General features: G+C 38.9%; 2 protein-coding genes across 2 annotated transcripts; one reads left to right on the top strand and one right to left on the bottom strand.

Annotated features, from left to right (window-relative positions):
* Window positions 1-477: 477 nt before the first annotated feature.
* fabp2 (fatty acid binding protein 2, intestinal) lies at window positions 478-2,427 on the top strand. Its single transcript, XM_071504978.1, has 4 exons — window positions 478-636; window positions 1,255-1,427; window positions 1,809-1,916; window positions 2,224-2,427. The coding sequence occupies exons 1-4, from the start codon at window positions 570-572 to the stop codon at window positions 2,272-2,274; spliced, it is 399 nt and encodes a 132-aa protein (XP_071361079.1). The 5' UTR covers window positions 478-569; the 3' UTR covers window positions 2,275-2,427.
* Window positions 2,428-3,316: 889 nt separating this feature from the next.
* On the bottom strand, window positions 3,317-21,528 carry usp53b (ubiquitin specific peptidase 53b). The gene is made up of 17 exons (XM_071504977.1): window positions 21,127-21,528; window positions 19,391-19,587; window positions 18,636-18,796; window positions 17,999-18,091; window positions 17,694-17,828; window positions 17,256-17,369; window positions 16,876-16,958; window positions 16,023-16,128; window positions 14,419-14,565; window positions 13,998-14,147; window positions 13,734-13,902; window positions 10,955-11,077; window positions 10,078-10,804; window positions 9,276-9,337; window positions 7,418-7,496; window positions 6,441-7,267; window positions 3,317-6,014 (listed from the first exon to the last, which is right to left on the bottom strand). The coding sequence occupies exons 2-17, from the start codon at window positions 19,482-19,484 to the stop codon at window positions 5,938-5,940; spliced, it is 3,147 nt and encodes a 1,048-aa protein (XP_071361078.1). The 5' UTR covers window positions 19,485-19,587; window positions 21,127-21,528; the 3' UTR covers window positions 3,317-5,937.
* Between the last annotated feature and the right edge of the window lie 209 nt (window positions 21,529-21,737).

The raw sequence follows: 21,737 nt of genomic DNA, 5'->3' as shown, positions 1-21,737 counted from the left end.
TCACTGCTGTAATTGTATAAAGCAGTTAAATCAAGTGCAGTAATGTCCAATGAGTGACAACAAGTGAAGTAAAATTATATCCCAGACAGTCAAATTTAAACTAGTGCAAATGTTGTATAATAAATTTAGTTTATTTTGTTTTTGTCTCTAAGTGCTCTAAGTTAAATCTAGAGACATTTTATATATTTTTCTATATTTCTCATTATATCAAATGTGATCTGCTTCATTGCTGCAGTTCTGCAAAACTGTCAGTGTGGGTCAGGACCAACACCCTTTGTAAACAGAGATACAGGTATAACAGGATGCAAACAGTTCTGCCATTCAAAAAGAATACAGAGTCATTTGGCATGGATTATTGGGCATGGCACAGTTCTTTCTATTCAAAACCACTGTGTTGCCCTATCAGCTGCAGTGCTAGATGTTGCCATGAGAAAATTTGAGCTTTAAACGGCCACATCAGCATTCAGATAGATGACGAGATAAGAGAGTGTGTGGTTTAAAAGGAGCGGCAGACTTTGAGTAAGACACTCCTTGCTGCAGAGTTGTCCAGTTCAGCTCCCACCGCCACCATGACCTTCAACGGCTCCTGGAAAATTGATCGCAATGAAAACTATGAGAAATTCATGGAACAAATGGGTGAGTGATGTCAAACTGCTGATAATCTGTTTTAGACTGTTAAAGATGTTTCTTGATGCAGTGTATTTGCATCAAGAAATCAATGTATTTGATGCAGTGCTAGGAACACTACAGTGTATTTCATTACTATGTTTATTTCTTGTGGAAAAAGGTGACCATAAATATTATCAAGAGCTGATGAGGCAGTTGATAGAGCACCGATAAAGTGTCGCTAGTCACATCATATAAAGAAAGATGTTTCCAAGTCAGAATGTCAATTATGCAATAAACTGATAATAAAACTTTTTTTCATTTTATCACATTTTTAAGCATCTTTAAATGGTCTAATCATGATTTAAGTTATGAATTAATGTTAATGTAGTTTAAGCCTTTAAACACTTTAATAGAAGACTGAACCAAAAACTGGAGCTAAGGTCTCGACTGAAAACATGATGGCACGATGACCTCTGGTAGATTTGGCTGGTTTGTGATTTGGCTTTTGTACCTACTTACCCTCAGCAAATACACAAACCAAGGAACTACCTTTGTAATACATGCACTAGAAAAGTAATTAAATCCTGACAAAGTTCCTGTGATTGTTCAGAGCCCATTGTATATGTCCAACTTGTCTGTTGATAGGAATTAACATGGTGAAGAGGAAGCTGGCTGCTCACGACAACCTCAAGATAACCATTGAACAGACTGGAGACAAGTTTCATGTCAAGGAGAGCAGTAATTTCCGCACTCTGGAAATAGACTTCACCCTGGGGGTCACCTTTGAGTACAGCCTTGCAGATGGAACAGAACTAACAGTAAGCAAAAGAGAAATCTACTGGGGCACCTTCATCCATCATTACACCATTAATTACTCAGAAACCAAGCTTTACAAGATTCAAGTTTGTCACCAGTCAGACTATTGTTATTTTGCCTGATCGTTCTCTTAATCCTTTAGATGAGCTGCATATTTCACTCGATTTAGACTTTGAACTTTTGAGCTTCAAGAAATAGTTTGTTAGCTGAGAAAACAATCCACATATCAAGGTTTGACTTTTATTATGGTAACCCTCGTGCTCAATACCACAAACAGTCACAGCCATAGAACTGTCAAAAAGTGCAGCCTGCCCTCACACTTTTGCAGAGCTTTTTCCACCTGGCACTCATGTTGTGACCAAGTTATATGTTTCACCCTGCAGGGCTCATGGACCATTGAGGGAGACATGATGAAGGGGGTTTTCATCAGAAAGGACAATGGAAAGCAGCTGACAACAACCAGAATCATTCAAGGAGATGAACTCGTACAGGTGGGATGAATTTACATCTATGCAAAGTAGGCCACCAAAAATCCCCTCACACTTATTGACTGACTTTACTTGTTTACTTGATATTCCAGCTATCACTCTGTCTGTATTTCTGAGTCACGAGATACTGTAATAAGCTTTACATACACATATGCCAGTCAAAATCTGATGCCTGTATCTTATACTGATTTTAATTTGTTAATACATGATAAATAAGGACCTCAGACATAGTAAACCATCTTGATTTTTCCACCAAATGCAGAACTATGAAATGATATAATAACTGTCTGTTATCATCTTTCTCCAACAGAGCTACAACTATGATGGTGTGGACGCAAAGAGGATTTTCAAGAGGGGTTAGACCACAAATGTTTGATTACAGGATTACATACAGTATTGTGATAAATCATTGACTTATACCTAATAACCTGTGAAAAGTGCACTTCTTGTAATGCCATATATTTGAATTGCATTGGATTTTGATACTTGCAGTAATAAAGTGATACTGTAACTACCCGTGTTTTCAGTGAGAATGTGAATTGAAAGAAGACACATTAAAATGACTCATTTTAGAGTGATACAATAATTTAAACTTTATTCAACAATGAGTAAAAATAAATATATATTATCTACAAAAATATAAAGTGTAGACAGATTTTACATGTTTCTTTTGATTGGTCTATACTTACGCAAGTCACGAAGTCAATCACTGAAGCACCGACAACTCAATTCAGCAGTAATGTCAGGCCAAATCCTAACCACACACGGAGGTATGACAATAGGAATCAGTGAGGCCTGCACATCAGGCCATATCAGATAAAAATCAGTGGCATAGAGTGGAAAGTTCTCTTTTGTTCTTGAGTGTTGATGCAGTACAGTGTAATCAGGTTCTGACCCCGTATATGTAGGACAAGATAAAAGATACTGATTGATGCGATGCCAGCTGTGACGTAATGTGACACAGGACAAAAATACCTTTCATCAAATGGGCCTCTAGAGTATATAAAGCCTTCATCTGAAGGCTACAGATCATTGGTGCAATTATTAGCTTTCCTTTACCAAGCGAACAGATGCACATATACACACAATCATCCAAGATAAGCACTGGGGGAAAAAAAAAAAATTCTTGTTTTTATACATTAAGGCTCCTTCAAACTTCGAAGCACCCAGCTCTGCCACCCAGGAGGTGGGATGCACTTGCTACTTATAAGCACTGACTGCCCCACTTTCTGCTGATGACATTTGAACATGTCAAACTTGCCAATTGCAGCTGGATGAAGAGCGAACTGCTGAGTTTGCTGCCTGCCGCTGAGGCTGTAGCTTCCAAGTCTGAAAGGGCTTTTAGGAAGATTAGACCTGGCAACAAACCCCCACCCTCCACCCCCACCACACACACACACTCACACACACACACACACACACACACACACACACACACACACACAAACACAGTACAATGGTGCACACAGAGGATTGTCAGCAGATATGTCACTATTAGCATTGCATATTCAAAAGTTTTGCATGACATCCTCCATCCTTTTCATTCATCTCCTTCATTCCATAAGTGTGGTTTCACACACACACACACACACACACGCACACACACACACATACACACACACACACACACACACACACACACACACAAAACAACACTTCACACTGAAAATGTCAAGGCACTCTTGATACAACTGAAGACACAAAGTTCAAAATGTAAAATAAAACTTCCTATTTGTTTCGTACAGATACAGAAAATAATTAAATAACAGGGAAAATATTGTAGATAAAAGATAGAACCATTAGTCACATAACAAACCACAAAAACACTTTGCAGGTGAGACAACATTAAGATAACCTGGTTCATATACTCAACCCAGTTTCATCCAGTAATTTAGTAATTTTGATTTCTTTATCTAGTTAGTATATTAGATATCAGTAAACAAAAATAGAATTATAATCACTACAGCACAATCAACTCATTTAAAGGCATGTGTTGCTGTGTATAACTGAAACATTATTAGAAGATGGCTTCTTTTTTTTAATTAAACAAAAATTAAACAGTAAATAAACAATGAAAAATTGCAAGTAGATGTTAAGATTACATGTTTTGGTGTGATTACAAACACACACACCCATAATTCTCTTATGTCAGATAACTCAAATGCAACACACGCAAACAGCAAATTTAGTTACTTAGTATATGCAGTGACAATAATTCAGCAATACCTTTACAAAAAAAAAAAAAAAAGCAAAGCAAGTGAAAACACACATAAATAAATGGCAGGATGTTTAGGAAAAGACTTGGCAATTTAGTGAGCAAAAGAAAATTGATATTAATATTTGAATATTGAGTAATACTGATTTTGTGTTCTCAGGAATGTCTGGTATACAGAATACAAAGCTTTAAAAAAAAAAACACTAAAATATGCTGTGAAAGTTATCATAAAGTAACTTTTAGTGAATGCATAGTATGTCTTAGACAGTCATTTCCCAGTGTATTGTTTGCATCATATGTTTATATTTACAACAGGATGCATAAACAAAAGTATGTGTTCTGGCATGACCAAGAGAATCATCATTCAAGCGTTAAAAAGTTTCCAAATCAACTCTACTTACAAAATGCTATTTGATTAATGTATTTTATTACAATTAAGTAAAATCCAATAGAATTAATGTCTGTAGGACTCACAGTCCAGTATTGTCATGCTCATGCTTATGCTGTACACACAGCTAGTAAGACTTTGCAAAGGCCACATGCAGGTTGTTTCAGAACATTAATGTTATTAACAAGAATACTCGTGTGTTGTGTTGTATGGTCAATAATAATATCAGAGAGGCATATTAAGTATATTGGCATCTTTATGAAAATACCTGCAAATACAGACCTGTTTAAATCTTTTTACTCGAAGAGGAAGACTAAAAAAAAAATACAATTTGACATCACTGTGAATTAGAGAAAAGGATTACAAGAACCAGCACAATCGAAGGTAGAATACACAAGTTTACATGATTGTATATAGTGACCTGCCGAATAACCTCCGGGCTGCCCCACCTACCATACGTCAACAAACGATAGGCTTTGTAACTGAGAGAAACTGAACACAGTCTGTCTCTTTCAAAGATCTCTACATATTTATGAATGACGGCGTGAAATCTGCATATAATTTTCCAGCAAAATGAACAAATCATTTGAAATGAGAAATTAATGAGAATCTTTCTCGACAGATTTTTACAGCCAATGGGAGGCTGACTGTTACGGGACAGCCCACAGTCATTCATTAACAGATAAATGTTGTAAAAGAACTGATAAACGATAACAGCTGAAACAAATCAGTAACCAAATATAAGTGAATGTTGCGACATCTGTTCCCGGGTGACCCAAAGCCCCGAATGTGCATAAAGTCAGTAAGCTGCCCATAAAAACATTTCCAATCGTATTAATTCACTCTCCTTTGGTGTGATTAAATGAACTACCTTAAACCTACTGCTGAAGGTTTTATTTTGTTGTGTAGAATGACATCATATTCTGATAAAGTATCTTTAACATACCTATTCATGTCATCATCCTGTGATTTGTTATCGCAATTCAACTGTACAAACCACGGTACAATCAATCTGATGGTGGCTCACCATTATCTCTCAGGCCTGACTTTACATGTATCGGTATATCTTCCACTCTGCAACACTTCTGCAGAACTACTGTACAAATAAAAAAATAAACATTTTAAACTTGACATAAGGTGATTAAAGACTCTGAAAACTGTCCAGATTTTGGTTAAAACTAAATCTTCTTGCAGCAGTGCTGCAGGACAATGGAAGACAGTATATGTAATAGGTGTCAAACAATACATAACAGCATTTAGAAATAGGTTTTACTTATGTGACAAGCTTGCATAAATACATTCCGCTCAATTTGGAGATGGCGGGCTTCAGAACATCTTTCCATTCTCTAAACTCTTTGGCATCCAGTTAGCACTCCACTGACCACTGTCCATCCTTGTAAACAAACCTTACCAAGTGACACTCATAAAAAACCACGTTCGTCCAGTCCTTTGGCTGACACTGGGTTCCATTTTGCAGTGGGTTTATTGCTATTATGGCCTGTAAAGTTAAAAAAAGAAGAAAAGTCATGTTAAAATTGTGTTTTACAGAGTTTCCCAACTGACAACTGAACACTGTAATTTTGTCTTTTCCAATAACTTTCAGGTAGACGTGAGCAATATAAATAAAACCTTCCATCCGGAAAATATGAAATCTAATATTGTGATATTGATACATATGGTGGTATAGTCTTTAAAATGAACTTGGAAACTCTTGGAAACTGATTCTAAATCTTCCATACAATGGTCCTGCTATTTGTTGTGCTACATAAAACAACTGGAGATGTTAAAGGAATGGCTGCTACAGGATAAACAGTATAGGAGAACCTCCGATGGTTGAATTTACATCATCTCACAGTACATATTTTATCATACTGCCCAGCCCTACAGTACATTCAGGTTTGCAAGCATAGTTAGGAAGGCTCACTTGTTTCAGGTCTGGCTTTTGGCACATCTTGTGAGTGTGTGTCAGCAGGAAGTGTGTGGCTGGTATCTCTGCGCTCAGTTGCAACCACTGTCCGTGGTACCGTGGCAGAGAGGACAAGAGGCCTCTGGTTGTGGTACTTGAGACGGTATGTTTCTGTCATACAGTTATCCACATTGAAGTATGTCGTTAGAGAAACCTCTTGAGCCGGCATCGCCTGCTCCACTCTGCATCCAGTCAGTCTTTCCTCTCTTTCACATGACGACGGGGTACTCCTCTCTGGGTCAGAGCCCGACTTGGAGCTTGCATCTGAGAAGGTTCGGAGGCCTGACATGTCAGGCTTCCTGTGAGGACTAACGTAGGATGTGGATGAAAGACGAGAAGGCGATGGAAAGGGTTCTTGAAGCATCCTCGGACGGAACACGGCATGGCTTGTCTCGCCTTGGTGAGGAGAGATCCGCTGGGAGGGTCGAAGGTGAGGCGACCCTGTCATGCCGAGCTGACGCTGATTGTTCAGTTGAAGAGGTTCTGCAGTCACATTGCTGGGAGGGTGGTATGACAGGGTTATATGAGGACACTGGGACTCAGAGGCGATGGCCTCGCTGTTGCTGATGCGGTAAGTGCTTTCTCTTTCCTCGGGCTCCGAGAGAGCAAGATCATCGGAGCTGTTCCATTCTGAGCTGCTGGTTTTTGTGATGTGCCTCAGGGCTGTACTTTCTTGACAGTTTATCAGCTCCTGCTGATCACTCTGCCGGTTATCAGAACCAGCAGAGTCCCTCTCTGAAGGCACTGCTTTCCTGGAGGTGCTACAAGTGTACTTTGATTTCCGTCTACAAAAAAGAAAGAGGTGTTTATACCAGAGGATAATGGGAGTGATTACTCAAGTATAATGGAAATACCTGAACATAATGTACTGTATATGATATATTCTTAATTACACATATTGGAACAATTTTTATGTAATCTAGAAAAGACACTACCTCGAACTTGGACTGCACTTTAGATGTGAATGTGAAACTTGGTCATAGTTCTTTCCCTGAGGTTTGGGTTGATGTTTACCTAAAAAATATAAAATAAAGGTGATCAAAACATAGTGAAAGAAAAAGAGACAATTAAAAAAAAAGAAGAATATAATCTGTGTAGCAGTGCTCCTTTTGGACAGGTCTGCTCTAGTGTGGCAAGTAGCTTTTTGCATACTGTAATTATTGGAAAAGGTGATGTATTTTCTTCCTTTGACCTTGCTAACTCTGGAATGAAATGTTGATGATGAAATGAACTTCTCTTTAGCCCTATAGGAATATTGATGACAAGATAGAAAAGATAAAAATCCCTGATAATATTAACAAATGGGAAGACATCTGCCCTAAAAAACAATCTAAGGAGGAGGAGTAGAGTGAAAAACAGATTTAAGTGCTGAGATTAATCCCCTCAGAATTGTGAGATTTAATTCAGAATCCTGAGAATCAAGTCAGAATTCAGCTGAATAGCAGATTTTAGACTTTAATCTCATAATTCAGATTTATTTTTCTCTGAATTCTGAGATTAATATCCAAATGCTGTTTTTTTCACTTTGCCCTAATCTTCTTCACTAATTATGAAGTGGGCATCTGCAGATGCACACACACACACACACACACACACACACACACACACACACAGACATGATTAATTAAAGGCAGAAACTAAGCAAAGACAAAAGGGCCTACACATCTGACTAAGAAGCGGTTAGCCCCTCAGGACACAAGGTGGCAGCAGCAGAGTGTTAATCTCGCTAGACTTTCTCACAGCTGGATGAACCAGTGAGTGTGCTCGCTCCATGCACCAGCGCAGCGCGAGGCAGTGTGGTGCTGAATTCCTTCCCTTTAAAAATAGATGTGTTATTTTTTTTCCTTTGCTGTTGCCCTGGAGAGGTCCATGCAAGGATAAAAGCTGCTGGTTGGAAACACTGGCTCTAGATGCACATAGCCTCGATAAAGTATCAAGTGCAGCAGACTCAAAGTAGTGCATGAAACACAAAGATATTTATGACAATGCCAGCAGCCATGTCCAGCTGTGCTATCTGAACGAGCTTTGTGGGATTATTATCAGATTAATGTCTCTGCAGGGCTGACTGGGTGAAGAGGTTAAATAAGCCAGAACAAGCTCAGAAATCAACTCAAACATTAGTCAATCTTCAATTACTCTCACATTATCAGTAGGAGATCTGTTTGTTTTTAAAGACTAACAAAATACAGAGACGAACAGAAATATATGGAGAGAAGGAAACAGAGGAAAGTAGGAAAAACTCCTCTTTTGGAAATTGCTCTCTTGTGGCAGGAATCTACTTGCGTAGTGCAAAATGTAATAATCTTTCTTACACTTAATTATGTAGGACATGAGAGTCATACATAAATATACTCAAGCCATTGTGTGCAACCCAGTGTGTGTATCTTTTAATTACATACTGAATCTGTGAAAACTGAAATCTTTTCTTTGTAAATCTTTTCCGGGAGGTTGTGCAGATTAGATGTGAGATGTAACTGACCGTAGCCAGTGGCAGGCTCTAAATCATGCTTTAATTTTCATCTCCTTTTCATCTCACTTTTGTTGTTGGTATGTCAGCCTATCCTTTTCCTTCTTCCTTCAGCTATGTGTGTTGTTGCCAGGGGATAATTATTCACATCAGTTTTTGCCATGCACAGTGTCAGGCTACAATGTAAACTGTAAATATAAACTACAATGTAAACGTAATACAGTCAAACTGAAAGTTAAAACTAGGTAAGTGGTTGTGGTTATTGAGAGTTGAGAGTTTTACTGTGCTAGGAAAACTAATGAGGCTCTGTAAATATTGGAACTTACCGTTGTATGAAGGTGAGGACATTACACTCGATTTTGCATCGCCTCCCTTTTGATGCAGCTGGCTAGAAATTAAAGACTAAAATTATTCTCAGCATGTTTTCAAGCTGATTTGTCAGTTAATACAGTAAATTGTAAAGCTTCTCAGACACAGCCAAAAACAAACAAAAAGGGATGAATAAGAGAAGAAGAAACCCATGAAAAACACTGGCAGAATAAGTGAAACAAAGACATTTCCAAAATCACTGTCAGGATTCTAACATCCCAAAATGTGATTTTTTTTTTTTTAATGTTTAACATAAGTCCTAAACATTAAACATTACAGTACTGAAGAAGCAGATTTTGTGTGGATTTTTGTCTTTTGCTGTATTGTTGTTTTAAGAAGCAGTGTGTAGAAACCATATACTGAAAAACACAACAAGTCTGATAAGTTCAAAGAACACGGTCAAAGATTCACAGACATATTGTCTATTCATTCCTATGTGTCACACAAAGCATTAAAGTAGCGTGTGTGCATTTTTATGAAGATATAACATAATTTAATACCACCTGGTACTTCTTCCTTTACACTCACTTAAAGTGCGATACATACAGATGAGTAAAGTACCAAATAATTACAGCTGCAGCTAAGTAACTACTTAAAATATAAGTAATTAATTAAATCATCATCAGCTTAAGGTCAGTAAAAATCTGTAAGAAATAGGCTGTTACCACATCTGCAGTTCTCAGTAATCCTGTACATTCTCCACACCTCCATTTGTCTCTGTAGAGAAGTACCCCGAACAATTACACAGTTGTGTCTTACCTTTGCAGCTGTGCCTCTGGTGTTGATCTCTGGTCTTTCACAGCAAAGCCATCAACCCCAGGTGAGTCGGGATTGGTGGAGCCACTGCTGAGTCTATCGCTGCTCTCATAGCCAGACTCTGTCCTCTGAATGGTCCAGGTTTCACTACGCAGCAGCGTCTTGGGGCCACCCTTAAGCCTGCTGCCCCTCTGTTGGTTGGCCCTGCTCTCTGACTCCACAGAGCTGTGGCTCTCAGTCTCATGCCTCTGCTCGTCCTCATAAATGGTCATTAAACACTTCTGCTTTCGATCGTCTCTGGTTCGCACATATTCCCTCTCACGGTCTCGACTTGGTTCAGTGTGCACCTTTTCCTGGGATGAAGGCTTGCTGTGCCGCGGGCTGTCATGTTGCTGCTGGCGGCGCTGCTCCAGTTCGTTCAGCACCGTGTCCACATTTAACACCTCCCGAATGGGTCTCCAAGTGGACTTAGATTTACTGCGGCTTCCTCCGCTTCCGCCTTTTTCCCATTGCTCCTGACAGCTATCCTGATCATAGCGACTTGGGGAGGTGTTGTTTTTCTGGCTATGACCACCACCCTGTGTACCCAAGGACTGTCCACGTGGCTCCTGAGATCCTCTGCTGGAATGGTTTGATGACTTCTCAGTGTGTTGACAGCTTTTTAATTTTTGGTCTGCGGGAGGCCTCGGTCCATTCTCTGGAGGAGATGACGATCTTGCATGTGCCATCTCTACATAAAGAGGACACAAATCATTTGTAGAATTACTATTTCACACATCTTGTGATCTATAGTTATCTACACCGGTTGCCCCTGTATGTGTTTTTTCCTCTGTAATATCAGTGTTCCCCCTGTACATAGTATGCTGACACAATGCTCTACCTTTGTGTTGAGATGGGTCAGTTCTCCGATGCCCTCTATCCTTTTTTGATGTTTCACCTGGCCTCTGCAAATTCTCCATGAAAGGTTCTTGGAATTTGTTAGGACTGCCAAGGGGATGTTTGGCTGAGGGAAAAAAAAACAAAACAAACGAAATGGTGGTTGTGCTTCAATGCAGAAAATTGCACTTTAAACTTGTGATTTATTTTTTGGTTCATTTTCTGGGGCCTGCTGACAGTGAAGTGAACCAAATAGTAAAATATTTGGCCCTGACCTGCATAAGATATCAATGAAACAATCAGTGTTGACTGTGTACATCACTGTTTTGAGGTACAACATGAAATTTAATTTAATTAAAATTAAACATGATGTTTACTGGAGGTGTTTTAGCCATTTTACAGCCCTGCCACTTGTTCTGGGTTCAAACTAATTTGCACAGTGTCGTGCACTGCAGGCACCGAGCTTGAGAAACCTACATTATATTTTTGACTCTCTGACCAAGGCTCATCATTACTGACCCTCCCTCTGTCACTCATTATAAATTCCAGTGCAGCTATAATAGATGGTTTGGCAATTTCAGATCAGATGCCAGTGCATCATGCATGTTAAAACACACTACTGCTTACGCATTTGCCAATGCCGTTGCGTGTTTCTTTGCCTCTGTGGCAAGCAGGTCACTGCAGTGAACTGCGAACATCTGCCTCCACATCAGCACATTCACCTAACAGCTGCCACTGTCTTTCAGTTTTATATCTCAACTCCTCCTTTCTGCACGTTAGGTAGATCGCTGTCTGTAGCGGTGTTTCCTTCTTTATTATTTTATGCAGTTGGTACTGTGCTTCAAGACAATGCGTCATATTTTTGTTAGGCTCTACAGTAAAAAATAATGTGACAGGTGTAGGAAATGCTCTCTGAAACACACGGTATAAAAACTGCATGAAGCTGGTGTGCATGTGCGTGGCTGCTGGATGTTACAACAGCGGTGAGTAACAGCAGTGAGTAAGCTGTAGTATTATGGATTTTCAGCTTTATTCATGTAGCCTAATGCTGACATTTAAGTACAACACTTCTACTGAAAAAGGATAGTATATTCAGACAACTGCCACGTAATTAACTAGTACACACTTCGTCATGTTGCCAGAAGTAACACCGAGACTCTCCAGTTTAGCAATGCAAGTGCAGTATAATACTGCAGGGAAGTTATTTTGGTTAGCTGAAGTTTATAAATTAAACTGGAAGAAAATAAAACTCCTACCACTATGTACTCGTAGGGAAGATAAACGGTACTTCAGTAAACCTCAATTAAAGTAATTTCTGAAACAAAAAAATAACAGTTACTTACGCTTAATTTCATAAAAATAAGAATCCCGTCCCATGCCAGTGAAAGTGTCTGGCCACCACACTAAAGCAGAACAATCCATCTAAACGGGCAAGGCGCCATTGACAAAAAAACCAAGATAAAAACCAGATAAATTAAAGGGGGCAAACATCGGAAATGTCTAGGGGAGGAGTGAGAACTGTGGAGCAGGAGTACGAGTGCGCTTGGCCACAGGAGCAGGGATTAGGGAGGGAGGCGTGGGTGGTAATCTGCGTGCAACAGAGGCATCATCCTCATGTCAAGTTCAAGCCAGCACACAGGGCAGGACAATCTTTCTGCCCACGGTTTAACAACACTCCCAATCCCAATGCAAACCATAACTGTAATTTGTGGAGTGACATCATTATTGTCGTAGGTAGTCGCATTGTTTGACATTTAATTCCACTTAATGATACTTTCAAAAAAATTGTTCAGATGTTATAATAGATATGGTTTTTTGGAAATAAATTATTAGACAAATTAAAATCGATCACTATTGTAATCCCTATCATGCTCTTATTAATCATTATTAGTACCACTATGTTGCTGTCTCATTTTCAAAATTTAATGGCCCATGCCCAATACCTCCACCAAGTTCGGTGCAAATCAGTTCAGTACTCTTTGCATAATTCTGCTGACAAATAAACAAAAGGGAGTGAAAAGAATAAATATTAGCTACCTAAAGTTACCTCATTACTTGTTTTACTGTGACGCTCACTCGCTTCCTTCTCTAGTAGGAATGTCGACTAGTTTGGTGGGTTTTACAAAGTAGGTGATCATCTTTGGGTAATGTGGAGCAAGCCATAATTAAGATTCTGTTATGATAGTTGTTCCCAAGCTTCCATGGTCCACACTTGTTTCTGGGTAGGAGGTAGAACATAGACTGTGCAGGGCTAAATTAAGCGTTTTATAGATTGTGGGTTTACAATTCTGTGAAGCAGTGAAGCAATGTTTATTCCAAGGGGGGTTCAAAGACCTTCTGTGTGTACCCGACATTAAGTTTTAATTAAAAAGGACATACTTTTAACGATACTTTTTTAATTGAAGGCCAGCAGCCATGGGATATACAATTTACTGTAATCCACTCTCACACATGCACTTGTGAAAAATAACTTATGCTGCGGTGGTTACCTGTTGTTTAATACACCTTGCGCTGATTTACAGCTATGTTCAAGGTGGGGCAATAACAATTTTATTAGGCCCCTGCATACATTACATCACTAAAATATATAATTTTTCAAAAATCTGTAGTACAAAGAACAGCTGTATTTACTGTATCTATCACATTGTTTGATATAAAAGGACTTGAGAAGCCTCTATATCTTAACAATGATGTACTTTCCAAAAATGTCTAAATACACACATGTTGAATGTCCGTGAGAAATTCTAGGGTTAGATGTGCTGATAACTGGAGGATTGTCTTACTTGTCATGTCACCATTTACTTGGGCTTTGTACCGCGGACACATTGTGGTTTGTCTTGGTGCATCTTCATTAGACACTGGACTTCCCTCAGGATTAGTGTAAAATAAAAGAAGTGGCTGGAAATGTCCCCTGATACATTTAGAGGCAACGTCTTTCCATTTGGATCCAATCTGTGAAAAAGAAAAGGCTGATATAAGAGCATGTAACAGACAGTAACAGGTAGTCAACTTTTGGGATCAAGCAGATTAATAGCAGAGTTCCTAACCTCCTTCACAGTAGCATCATCGAAAAACATCCATTTTGAAGATTTGGTGTGATAGGCAAAAGCTGAGTAGTGTTTACTCGAAAAACAGATCATCCCCACCAGATGTAGCTCACTCCGTTTGGCATTTTCATCAGTGACACGGTTGAAAAGCTGAAAGAGAGCAAACTGAAGTTTGAACTCTGCATCTTTCTCTCAGGCAGATGCTAAATCCTATGAGAATAACATTTATGTGTGTGGTTTTGAAGTCCCTTTTCTTCCTGACCTTCATTTCTTATATCATAACCAAAGGTAATAAAAAATGAGAGCTGTGATCGGTGTAATTTTGTGGATATGCAATTTTTTAAATCAAATCTTTTAACACAACTCAACTGGTAAATCACTCTACACAGTACAAACATGATGAAGACGATGATGCTCTTACCCCACACAGGTTCAAACGTGGGCCAAGTGACCGAATGACATCATCCGTAAGGTCAGACTGCTCAGCATCCCATACAAATCCTATAGTCACAATCTCTGGACAGTTCATTAGCACACGGCGGATCTTGATACTTTGACCACAGTCACTCTGCAAAATATGAAGAAAAACATATCAAGGCCCACAATAATATGCATGAAAGAAAAACACTGATGCCCGAAAGTTCTCTGTAATGATAAAAATAATTGCATTTTGCAATTTAATGATCCAAGAACTTTCTCAGAGCAGTTTTTAAAAGAACACTTGAAGTAGGGGGAAAACACAGCTAGCCAGCGTTAAAACAATTAAATATCTGTTTAATTACAAAACAGTTTGTGTGTATTTAAGACGTGTAGTGGCAGAAAATTTGACATTGCAGTGAGCAGCAATCTTAAGCCTTTCTATTTTTGTATCTGTTTCGTGACAAACAACAGCTTGGCCTAGTTCATCAAGTCAAAATGACTGTCTAAAAAAAAAAAAAAAAACAGCACAATCTTGGATGTGTTAGTGATACGTTTGTTAGCTAACAAAATACAAAAATAATATCAATATTAATTAAGTTTATTTGTATAGAACTTTTCAAAACCAATATTGCAAAGTGCTTCACATACAACAACAACAACAAAAAAAAAACCAAACAGATGCAGGAGTAAAATCAAAAGACAGAAATCAATGAAACCATTGTTATAAAGTGCTTTACACAAAATGAATAATGTCAGCAAAGATATTAGAATAAAGTAAACAAGACAGAAACCAGCAGACTAGACATAAGATCGAAATCTGTGCAGCGCATAAAACATAATAAGATGTCAGTGTGTAATCAACATGGCTGAGGTTAGCTGTTCCCCTGCTTCCAGATCTTGTGCTAAAGGAAGGATCATGGACCCAAAACCACTCCTGCGCACTGAGATAAAAGTAAATAGATGTTTTATTTCAAGTCTCAGTAAGAAATAAATTTCCTTTATTTCTCTGTCTCACACCCACCCAGACAAGACTGAAATAAAACTCATGTGACTCATCACTTCAAAATGCAACAATCAGGAGTATTGCAAAGATGGAAAAGAGCCAGCATTATCTGTACATGAGTATCGTTAAGTCAGTACTGCAGTTTGACGTTTTTGGAAGAATACTGGGTTTATTGAAACAGAGCACTCAGCTCTGCCACACTGATGCACACTGAAGAGGAAGACAGTAGCAGCAAATACAGATGAGAGAAAAACAGTGGATAAGCCCTTACTGCTATTTATATCCTAACACTAGTCTGGCACCATCTCCTTCCGGCCGCTTCAAGTGCAGTGTCACAGCAGAAAGCACAGAGTGTACTCTGCATAGTTGCAAGAATCATTTTTGTGTCCATTTTACAGTAACATGCTAACCGTTTAGCTAAACAGCTAAATTATTCATTCATAGCTGCCTGTAACAAATCAGCATTTAATGGTTGAATTCAGACGGATGTTTCGACAAAACAGCAGAACAGGGAAAAGTGCTGAGCCACCAATTTGAAGAGATTTGTTAATTGATTGAAAAACACATCACATTAAACTGAACAATAACAATTAAACACATACCGGGCAGCTTCGGAGGTCACCTGTGTTGTTTGCTGCCTGCAGCAATTCTCCAAACATGTCTGACCTGAGCCTCTCGTTCTTCCCCAACATACGATCAACCTGTTGGCTGTGCATGAAATGCATAAAGAGAAACTGGTCAGAGATAGTGGAACACGCAGCGGATATTTTCCATTACCACTACCTTGATGCATAACCTTTATTCATGCAGTAACAGACTAGTTATCAATATGAGCTGTTTTAAACTGGGATATACACTTCCTGGCCACTTTATTCAGTACACCTATACAATTTCATGCAATCCAAAACCACAGATCCTCTACATCTATGAAGATTATAGTGTTCAGTTTTTGTCGATGGTGTCAGAGAGGTTTAAATTCAACTAAATGTTTAGTAACAATGACTTTTTCCAGTGTGCAGGACTAGTGAGTGCATGCATGCAGAAAGTGAGCAGGCATCTTGCACTTGTTGCACAAAAGAGAAAACACTGCCTCATATTTGAGCTTAAATCATGAAAATATAAACCCAAACAATTGTCTGGCATCTTCAGCCTTTTGGGAATTTTCAGGGCAGATCTAGAGATGATAATCAACCCTGGGTGTTGAGTAATGTGATGACTTAACTAAATCCATAAAATCCAGTTTCACATGTGATTAATGGTGAAGCATGTTACAGAACATTTCTCAACAGTGCACACGTGAGTGATGTGTTTTTAAATGCTACTTTATCAGGTGAGGAAGAGACTATGGCTGTTAAAGGGAGGCAAGGAAATTGATCTAGGATGCTTAAAATTGCAATCAAATAATTTCCTAGTAACCTTTTTTAATACGATATATGACCTGTATTCAGTACTCACCATAAAGCAGTGGTTGAGACATAATGTACAAATTCTGTGAACGGGTGTGGGTCTGAAGATGCACCACAACAGCGACACACAAACTGCAAAAGAAGAGGAAAGATTATTTAACAGATTATGTTTTGTGTTTACACTTCAGTAAATGATATGTGCATTAAAATGTCATAAACATGAACTCTAACATTTAGTTATAGCAGCTGTAGGAGTAGTTCTTTGTTGTTCTTATCCTCCTTAATTTTTCTTCCTACTGAAAAAAAACTGTACAACTTATTACCAACTCTATGTACCTCACGTTAACACATATCTTAATACAGTGCTGCACTGTTGTTCAACATCACTGAACAAACGAAATGACAAACAGCTCTAAAAATATTAGTTACCTGTTCATAAAGCATCATGGCAAACTTCTGATGGGTGATGCAGGATTTGGATGAACAAGCATCAGTTGCAGTGTCCGAAACTATGTGTAAATGAATTCGCTCCAGGATGTTCTCCTAAAAGATAAGTATTAAGAGCAGATACAGTGCCAGCATTGCATACATGCACATACACATGCTACATATGCACTATGGCACCACTTGAAACATTTGCATCTTAATGGTCTAATTCTGTAACAACCAACCAAAAATAACATGGATTTAAAATTGTTGTAGATGATCAAACAAATCCTAAACCCTAACAAGACTTAAATATGCTAAAAAGCAACATGTCAAAATGCACCTTTACACACAGTAGAAAAGAGCCTTTTATCTTCAGTGTCACAGAGGAGGAAGCTCCATAACATTATTTAATACGCGGTTACTGTGGAAAGGACTTACAAAGCACTCAGCAGCATCATCCATCAGGCCAAGTTGAAAGCGTTGCTCATCCTTAAAAGTTTCAGCGAGGGCATTACGCAGGCTGTCGGAGGGCAGCACACGCTCTCTACTCTGCTGAAACTGGCTGAATATACTCTGAAGAAAAACAATGATTAGTTAGTTCATATCTGTTTAAACTATCCCTGAAATCCATGACTACTGGAAATGTTCATTCCCAGTATCATCAAAGAGACATTAAACATAATTAACAATACAAACTAAAAGAAAATAATGACCGATTTAGGATTAAATGAAAAAACACAAACCTTTAAAGCACAGAAAATGCAGGCGTCACCGAGACAAAAGTGACCTGAGAGCTGCCTCAAACTTCTCCTGAAAATGTCCAGCTGCCAAAGCACCTGTGAAGAATTAACAACAGCAGATGAAATCAAGATATTTGATTCTGTGGTTTCAGAAGCTTGAACTGTGGAGACAGATCAAAATATTTTTGATATTAGGGTTGAACTAAATGTCTTTGTGTAATTAAAAAGGGCTGCTCGTGCTGCCACGCCAACGGAACATTAACTCTGGACTCTGCAGCTTTTCATAGCTTTTAATCATTTTCAGCTCATTATTTTGGTTTGCTCATCCATGTGGCTGAGTCCCAGCATCCTCTAAAATGTTTGCCAAAGGAATGAGATGTTTGTTGTTTGCGGAAGTTTTAAAGCTTGCGTAGTTGTTTTTGGGGCCTGCCCTCTAGAGACCAAAAATGCTGTTTACGCTGCTTTTCAGTGCAGTGTTTAAAACCAAGTTTGCAAGACAAGAGTGCAGAAATGTTGCAAGGACAATTTTTAGTTTGTTTGTTTGAGCATTTAAATAGTTTTGTAATTATTTCAGTGAAGTGAAGTAATTTTAATTTTATTTTTTTCCAGTAATTTAGTGTTAGCACAGACCGGTTCTCACCTGAACAGCACTGTTTAGGAAGCAGCTGTTCTGCCCAGGCTCATTCAGCAGGCCCTTGGTGAGCGCCAGAGACAGCATGCTCCCAGGCTGGTAGGATTTCTTCAGGCCTCCTCCGGGTTTTTTGAACATCTTCACCCATGCCATGGAGTTAGAGCCTGCAACTGATGAAAAAAAAATCTTTGACATGTATGTAGCACTTGAGTCCAAAACAAATTTCCCCATGGGGACAATAAAGTGTATCATATGGTATTGCATGACATCATATGGTATCGCATGACATCATATGGTATCGTAGCTTTCGTGTTTCACATAGATGGTGTCAATCTGTGTATTTGTGTCTCAGACGGCCACACACCCTGAGTCTGGTTCTGATGGTTAAAAGCTAGTTTTCCTCTCCACTGTCAACAACTGCTTACTCATTGTGAGAACTGTTGGGTTTCTCTCTATAATATTGTAATGTCTTGGCCTTACCCCGTAAAGTGCCTTGAGATAATGTATGTCGATATTTATTGCTATATAATATGATATAATATAACATAATATAATATAATATAATACCATTATATATATATGTTTAGTAATCTAAACAAAAATGTAAGCTAAAAAAATCAAACAAGGATTATTACTGTATGGCCCTATGGAGGTATAATAAGGAGCCATAGATAAAAATTCTGTTCATCGTGGACACAGTTTTGATTACATCACTAATCCAAATGACTTTTTTGGTAAGATGACAGATGAATCATTTCATATACCTTCTCCAGAGTTTGGAGGAGACTTGCTGCAGCTGGACATGCTGGGAGCTGGGAGCTGGTGCGTTGGTCTGGCCATGGGCTCCATCCATTTCATCCCCACGCACCTCCAGAGCGGTTAGTTGAAAGCATTGTCGGGATCAGCCACAGGGCAGTCTCAGCCATGTGCTACTGGACATTGAATGACAACTGGATAAAATCTGGGGAGAGGAGGAAAGGGAGAGGCGAACCATAAATGTACTAACACAAGTCTATAGTGAAGAATAATGTCAAACTTTTCCTCATTAAATCAAACACTTCTGAAAAGAGCTGCTGATTATAGCGGATAAAACAAACTACGTTAACACTTCATGCCATTTATTCTCAAACCATAAATTGTAAATACTGTATCTCTGCTCAGAACCACAGGGATAGGAACCTTAGCTTTGAGTTCGGCACCACCTCTATGATCAGCAGCCTTCACAACCCTCCACAGTCTGCAGTGTGAACACCACAACGGCTGATGCAAGAACACAACATCTGAGCTATTTTAATGCTTTACACCTGCTTATCGAGAAAAGACAAACCCCGATTAACTTTTTAAGCTTGAGTCTTATCGAGGTTCAGTTACCATTAGATGTGTTTTTATTTGCACTTTTCACCAAGTCATTGCTTCATGACTGACACACTGTTTGCAGTGAAAATTAAAAATACGTAAGGAAAGGGGAAATAATGCAAGGGGGGTAAAAATACAATGAATCCCAACACATTACAATTGTTGCATTATAATTGTTATATTTTTATATATCATTTTAACAATACTACTTTTAATTTTTAAACCTAATACTAATACTCTTTTCAAAAATGCTGCATTCAAATTTGCAAGGATAGTGTACAGTTTGGCTTTGTCCTGGAATACTTTGTTTTCTTATGGATATGATAATGTGCCATTATAATAAAATAATAATAATAATAAGGGGTCTAGAAAATTAATATTACCAGTAAATTCTAAGAAACAATGTGTAATCTACATGTGAATAAGAGGCACACCCCAACACGAAAAAATGAAAATACAGAGCTGAAGCCACTTTTTCCTTCATCTGATGCTCTGCTATGTTTACGTTTGTTATATTCATACATAGGTGGAGAAAAATCATTTTTCTAAATTAGGATCAGATGACAAAGACACAAATCAGAATTTCTGAAGGGGATATCGAACTATTACAGGCATATGCTATGTTTTATATTTGTTATAAGCATATTTCTAAACATGTCTTCAATTTATTTGTTGAAAACATTCCTGATTACATCCCTTTGATTTCACCTGTGTCCTTTTTTAAAAATAAATATTCAAACGTTTTTATATTTAAAAATCATATTTAAAGCCTACATTACGTGTAAGTGCCCACATGTGTTTCTGCACCAACCATGTGATGCCTTTATAGGCCTATACGGTCTCACTTCAGCACCCATCTTTGCAGAAGGGTTCATACCGAGGACATAAATCCTTTAAAGAACTGTATTTTTTTTTTTTTTTTTTTTTTTTTTTTTTTTTTTTGACCGTCCTTTGTTTTCCTGCCTTAAAAAGCCAACAAGCTTCGTCGAGCGTCTTCCCACAGCAGGAGGCATGCTGCCAGCGCTCCACCAGCCTCACAGTCAACTGTACAGTATATGGGAACGGCGCCCGGTCAGCTACAGTAGCATAAATATGCCGCAACTTGCACTCAGACGCTGGGAAAACAAGCGCTCCGCAGACTCACCTCAAAGGAAAGCGCTCGCCTCCAATGAAGGCGCAGGGCGGTCCAGCTGTCAACGCGCAAATCCCACGACTCCTCGCCGAACCCTGCAAATACAACCGGCTATAAATGACTGCAGATATGTCCAGACGCATGTAACGCACTATCTGTCATAGTGCAGCATTCCCAATCCCTCCGACTCGCACACAGGCGGCAGCCCCGAGTCTGTGTTTGGTGCCACACAGACCCGGTCGGGACAGCGTTTTTTCGGTGAAAATGTGTCCCTTTCTCGTACAAGTGGGGCTGTTGATGGCCTGTGCCAGAATGTCCGACGCGGATTAGTGATGTTTTGAGACTTGAGAGGTCAAACTCCGCCCCTAGCGTAGCCTTAAGTGCACTGCTGCTGTATTGCAGTCTTCAATCCCTGCATGGCAAACTGTGTGCTGGCGGAAGGTCAGACTTCCAACTTGTCATGATGATGATGAGAGAAGACATCACATGACTGCGCTGGTTTCATAATCACGCAGCACTGTGGGGACTAAACCCTGCCTGTGTTTTGTAAATGTCAAACAGCAGAACAGAATAACGTTTCATGTTTTTGTGCAGAGTCCAAGTGAAATACCAAATGTGTAAAT

The sequence above is a fragment of the Trachinotus anak genome, unplaced genomic scaffold (assembly GCF_046630095.1).
Source record: "Trachinotus anak isolate AG129_WGS33_773 ecotype Australia unplaced genomic scaffold, CSIRO_AGI_Tana_v1 ptg000019l, whole genome shotgun sequence".
Classification (NCBI taxonomy): Eukaryota; Metazoa; Chordata; class Actinopteri; order Carangiformes; family Carangidae; genus Trachinotus; species Trachinotus anak.
This window is presented reverse-complemented; position numbering and strand designations above follow the sequence as displayed.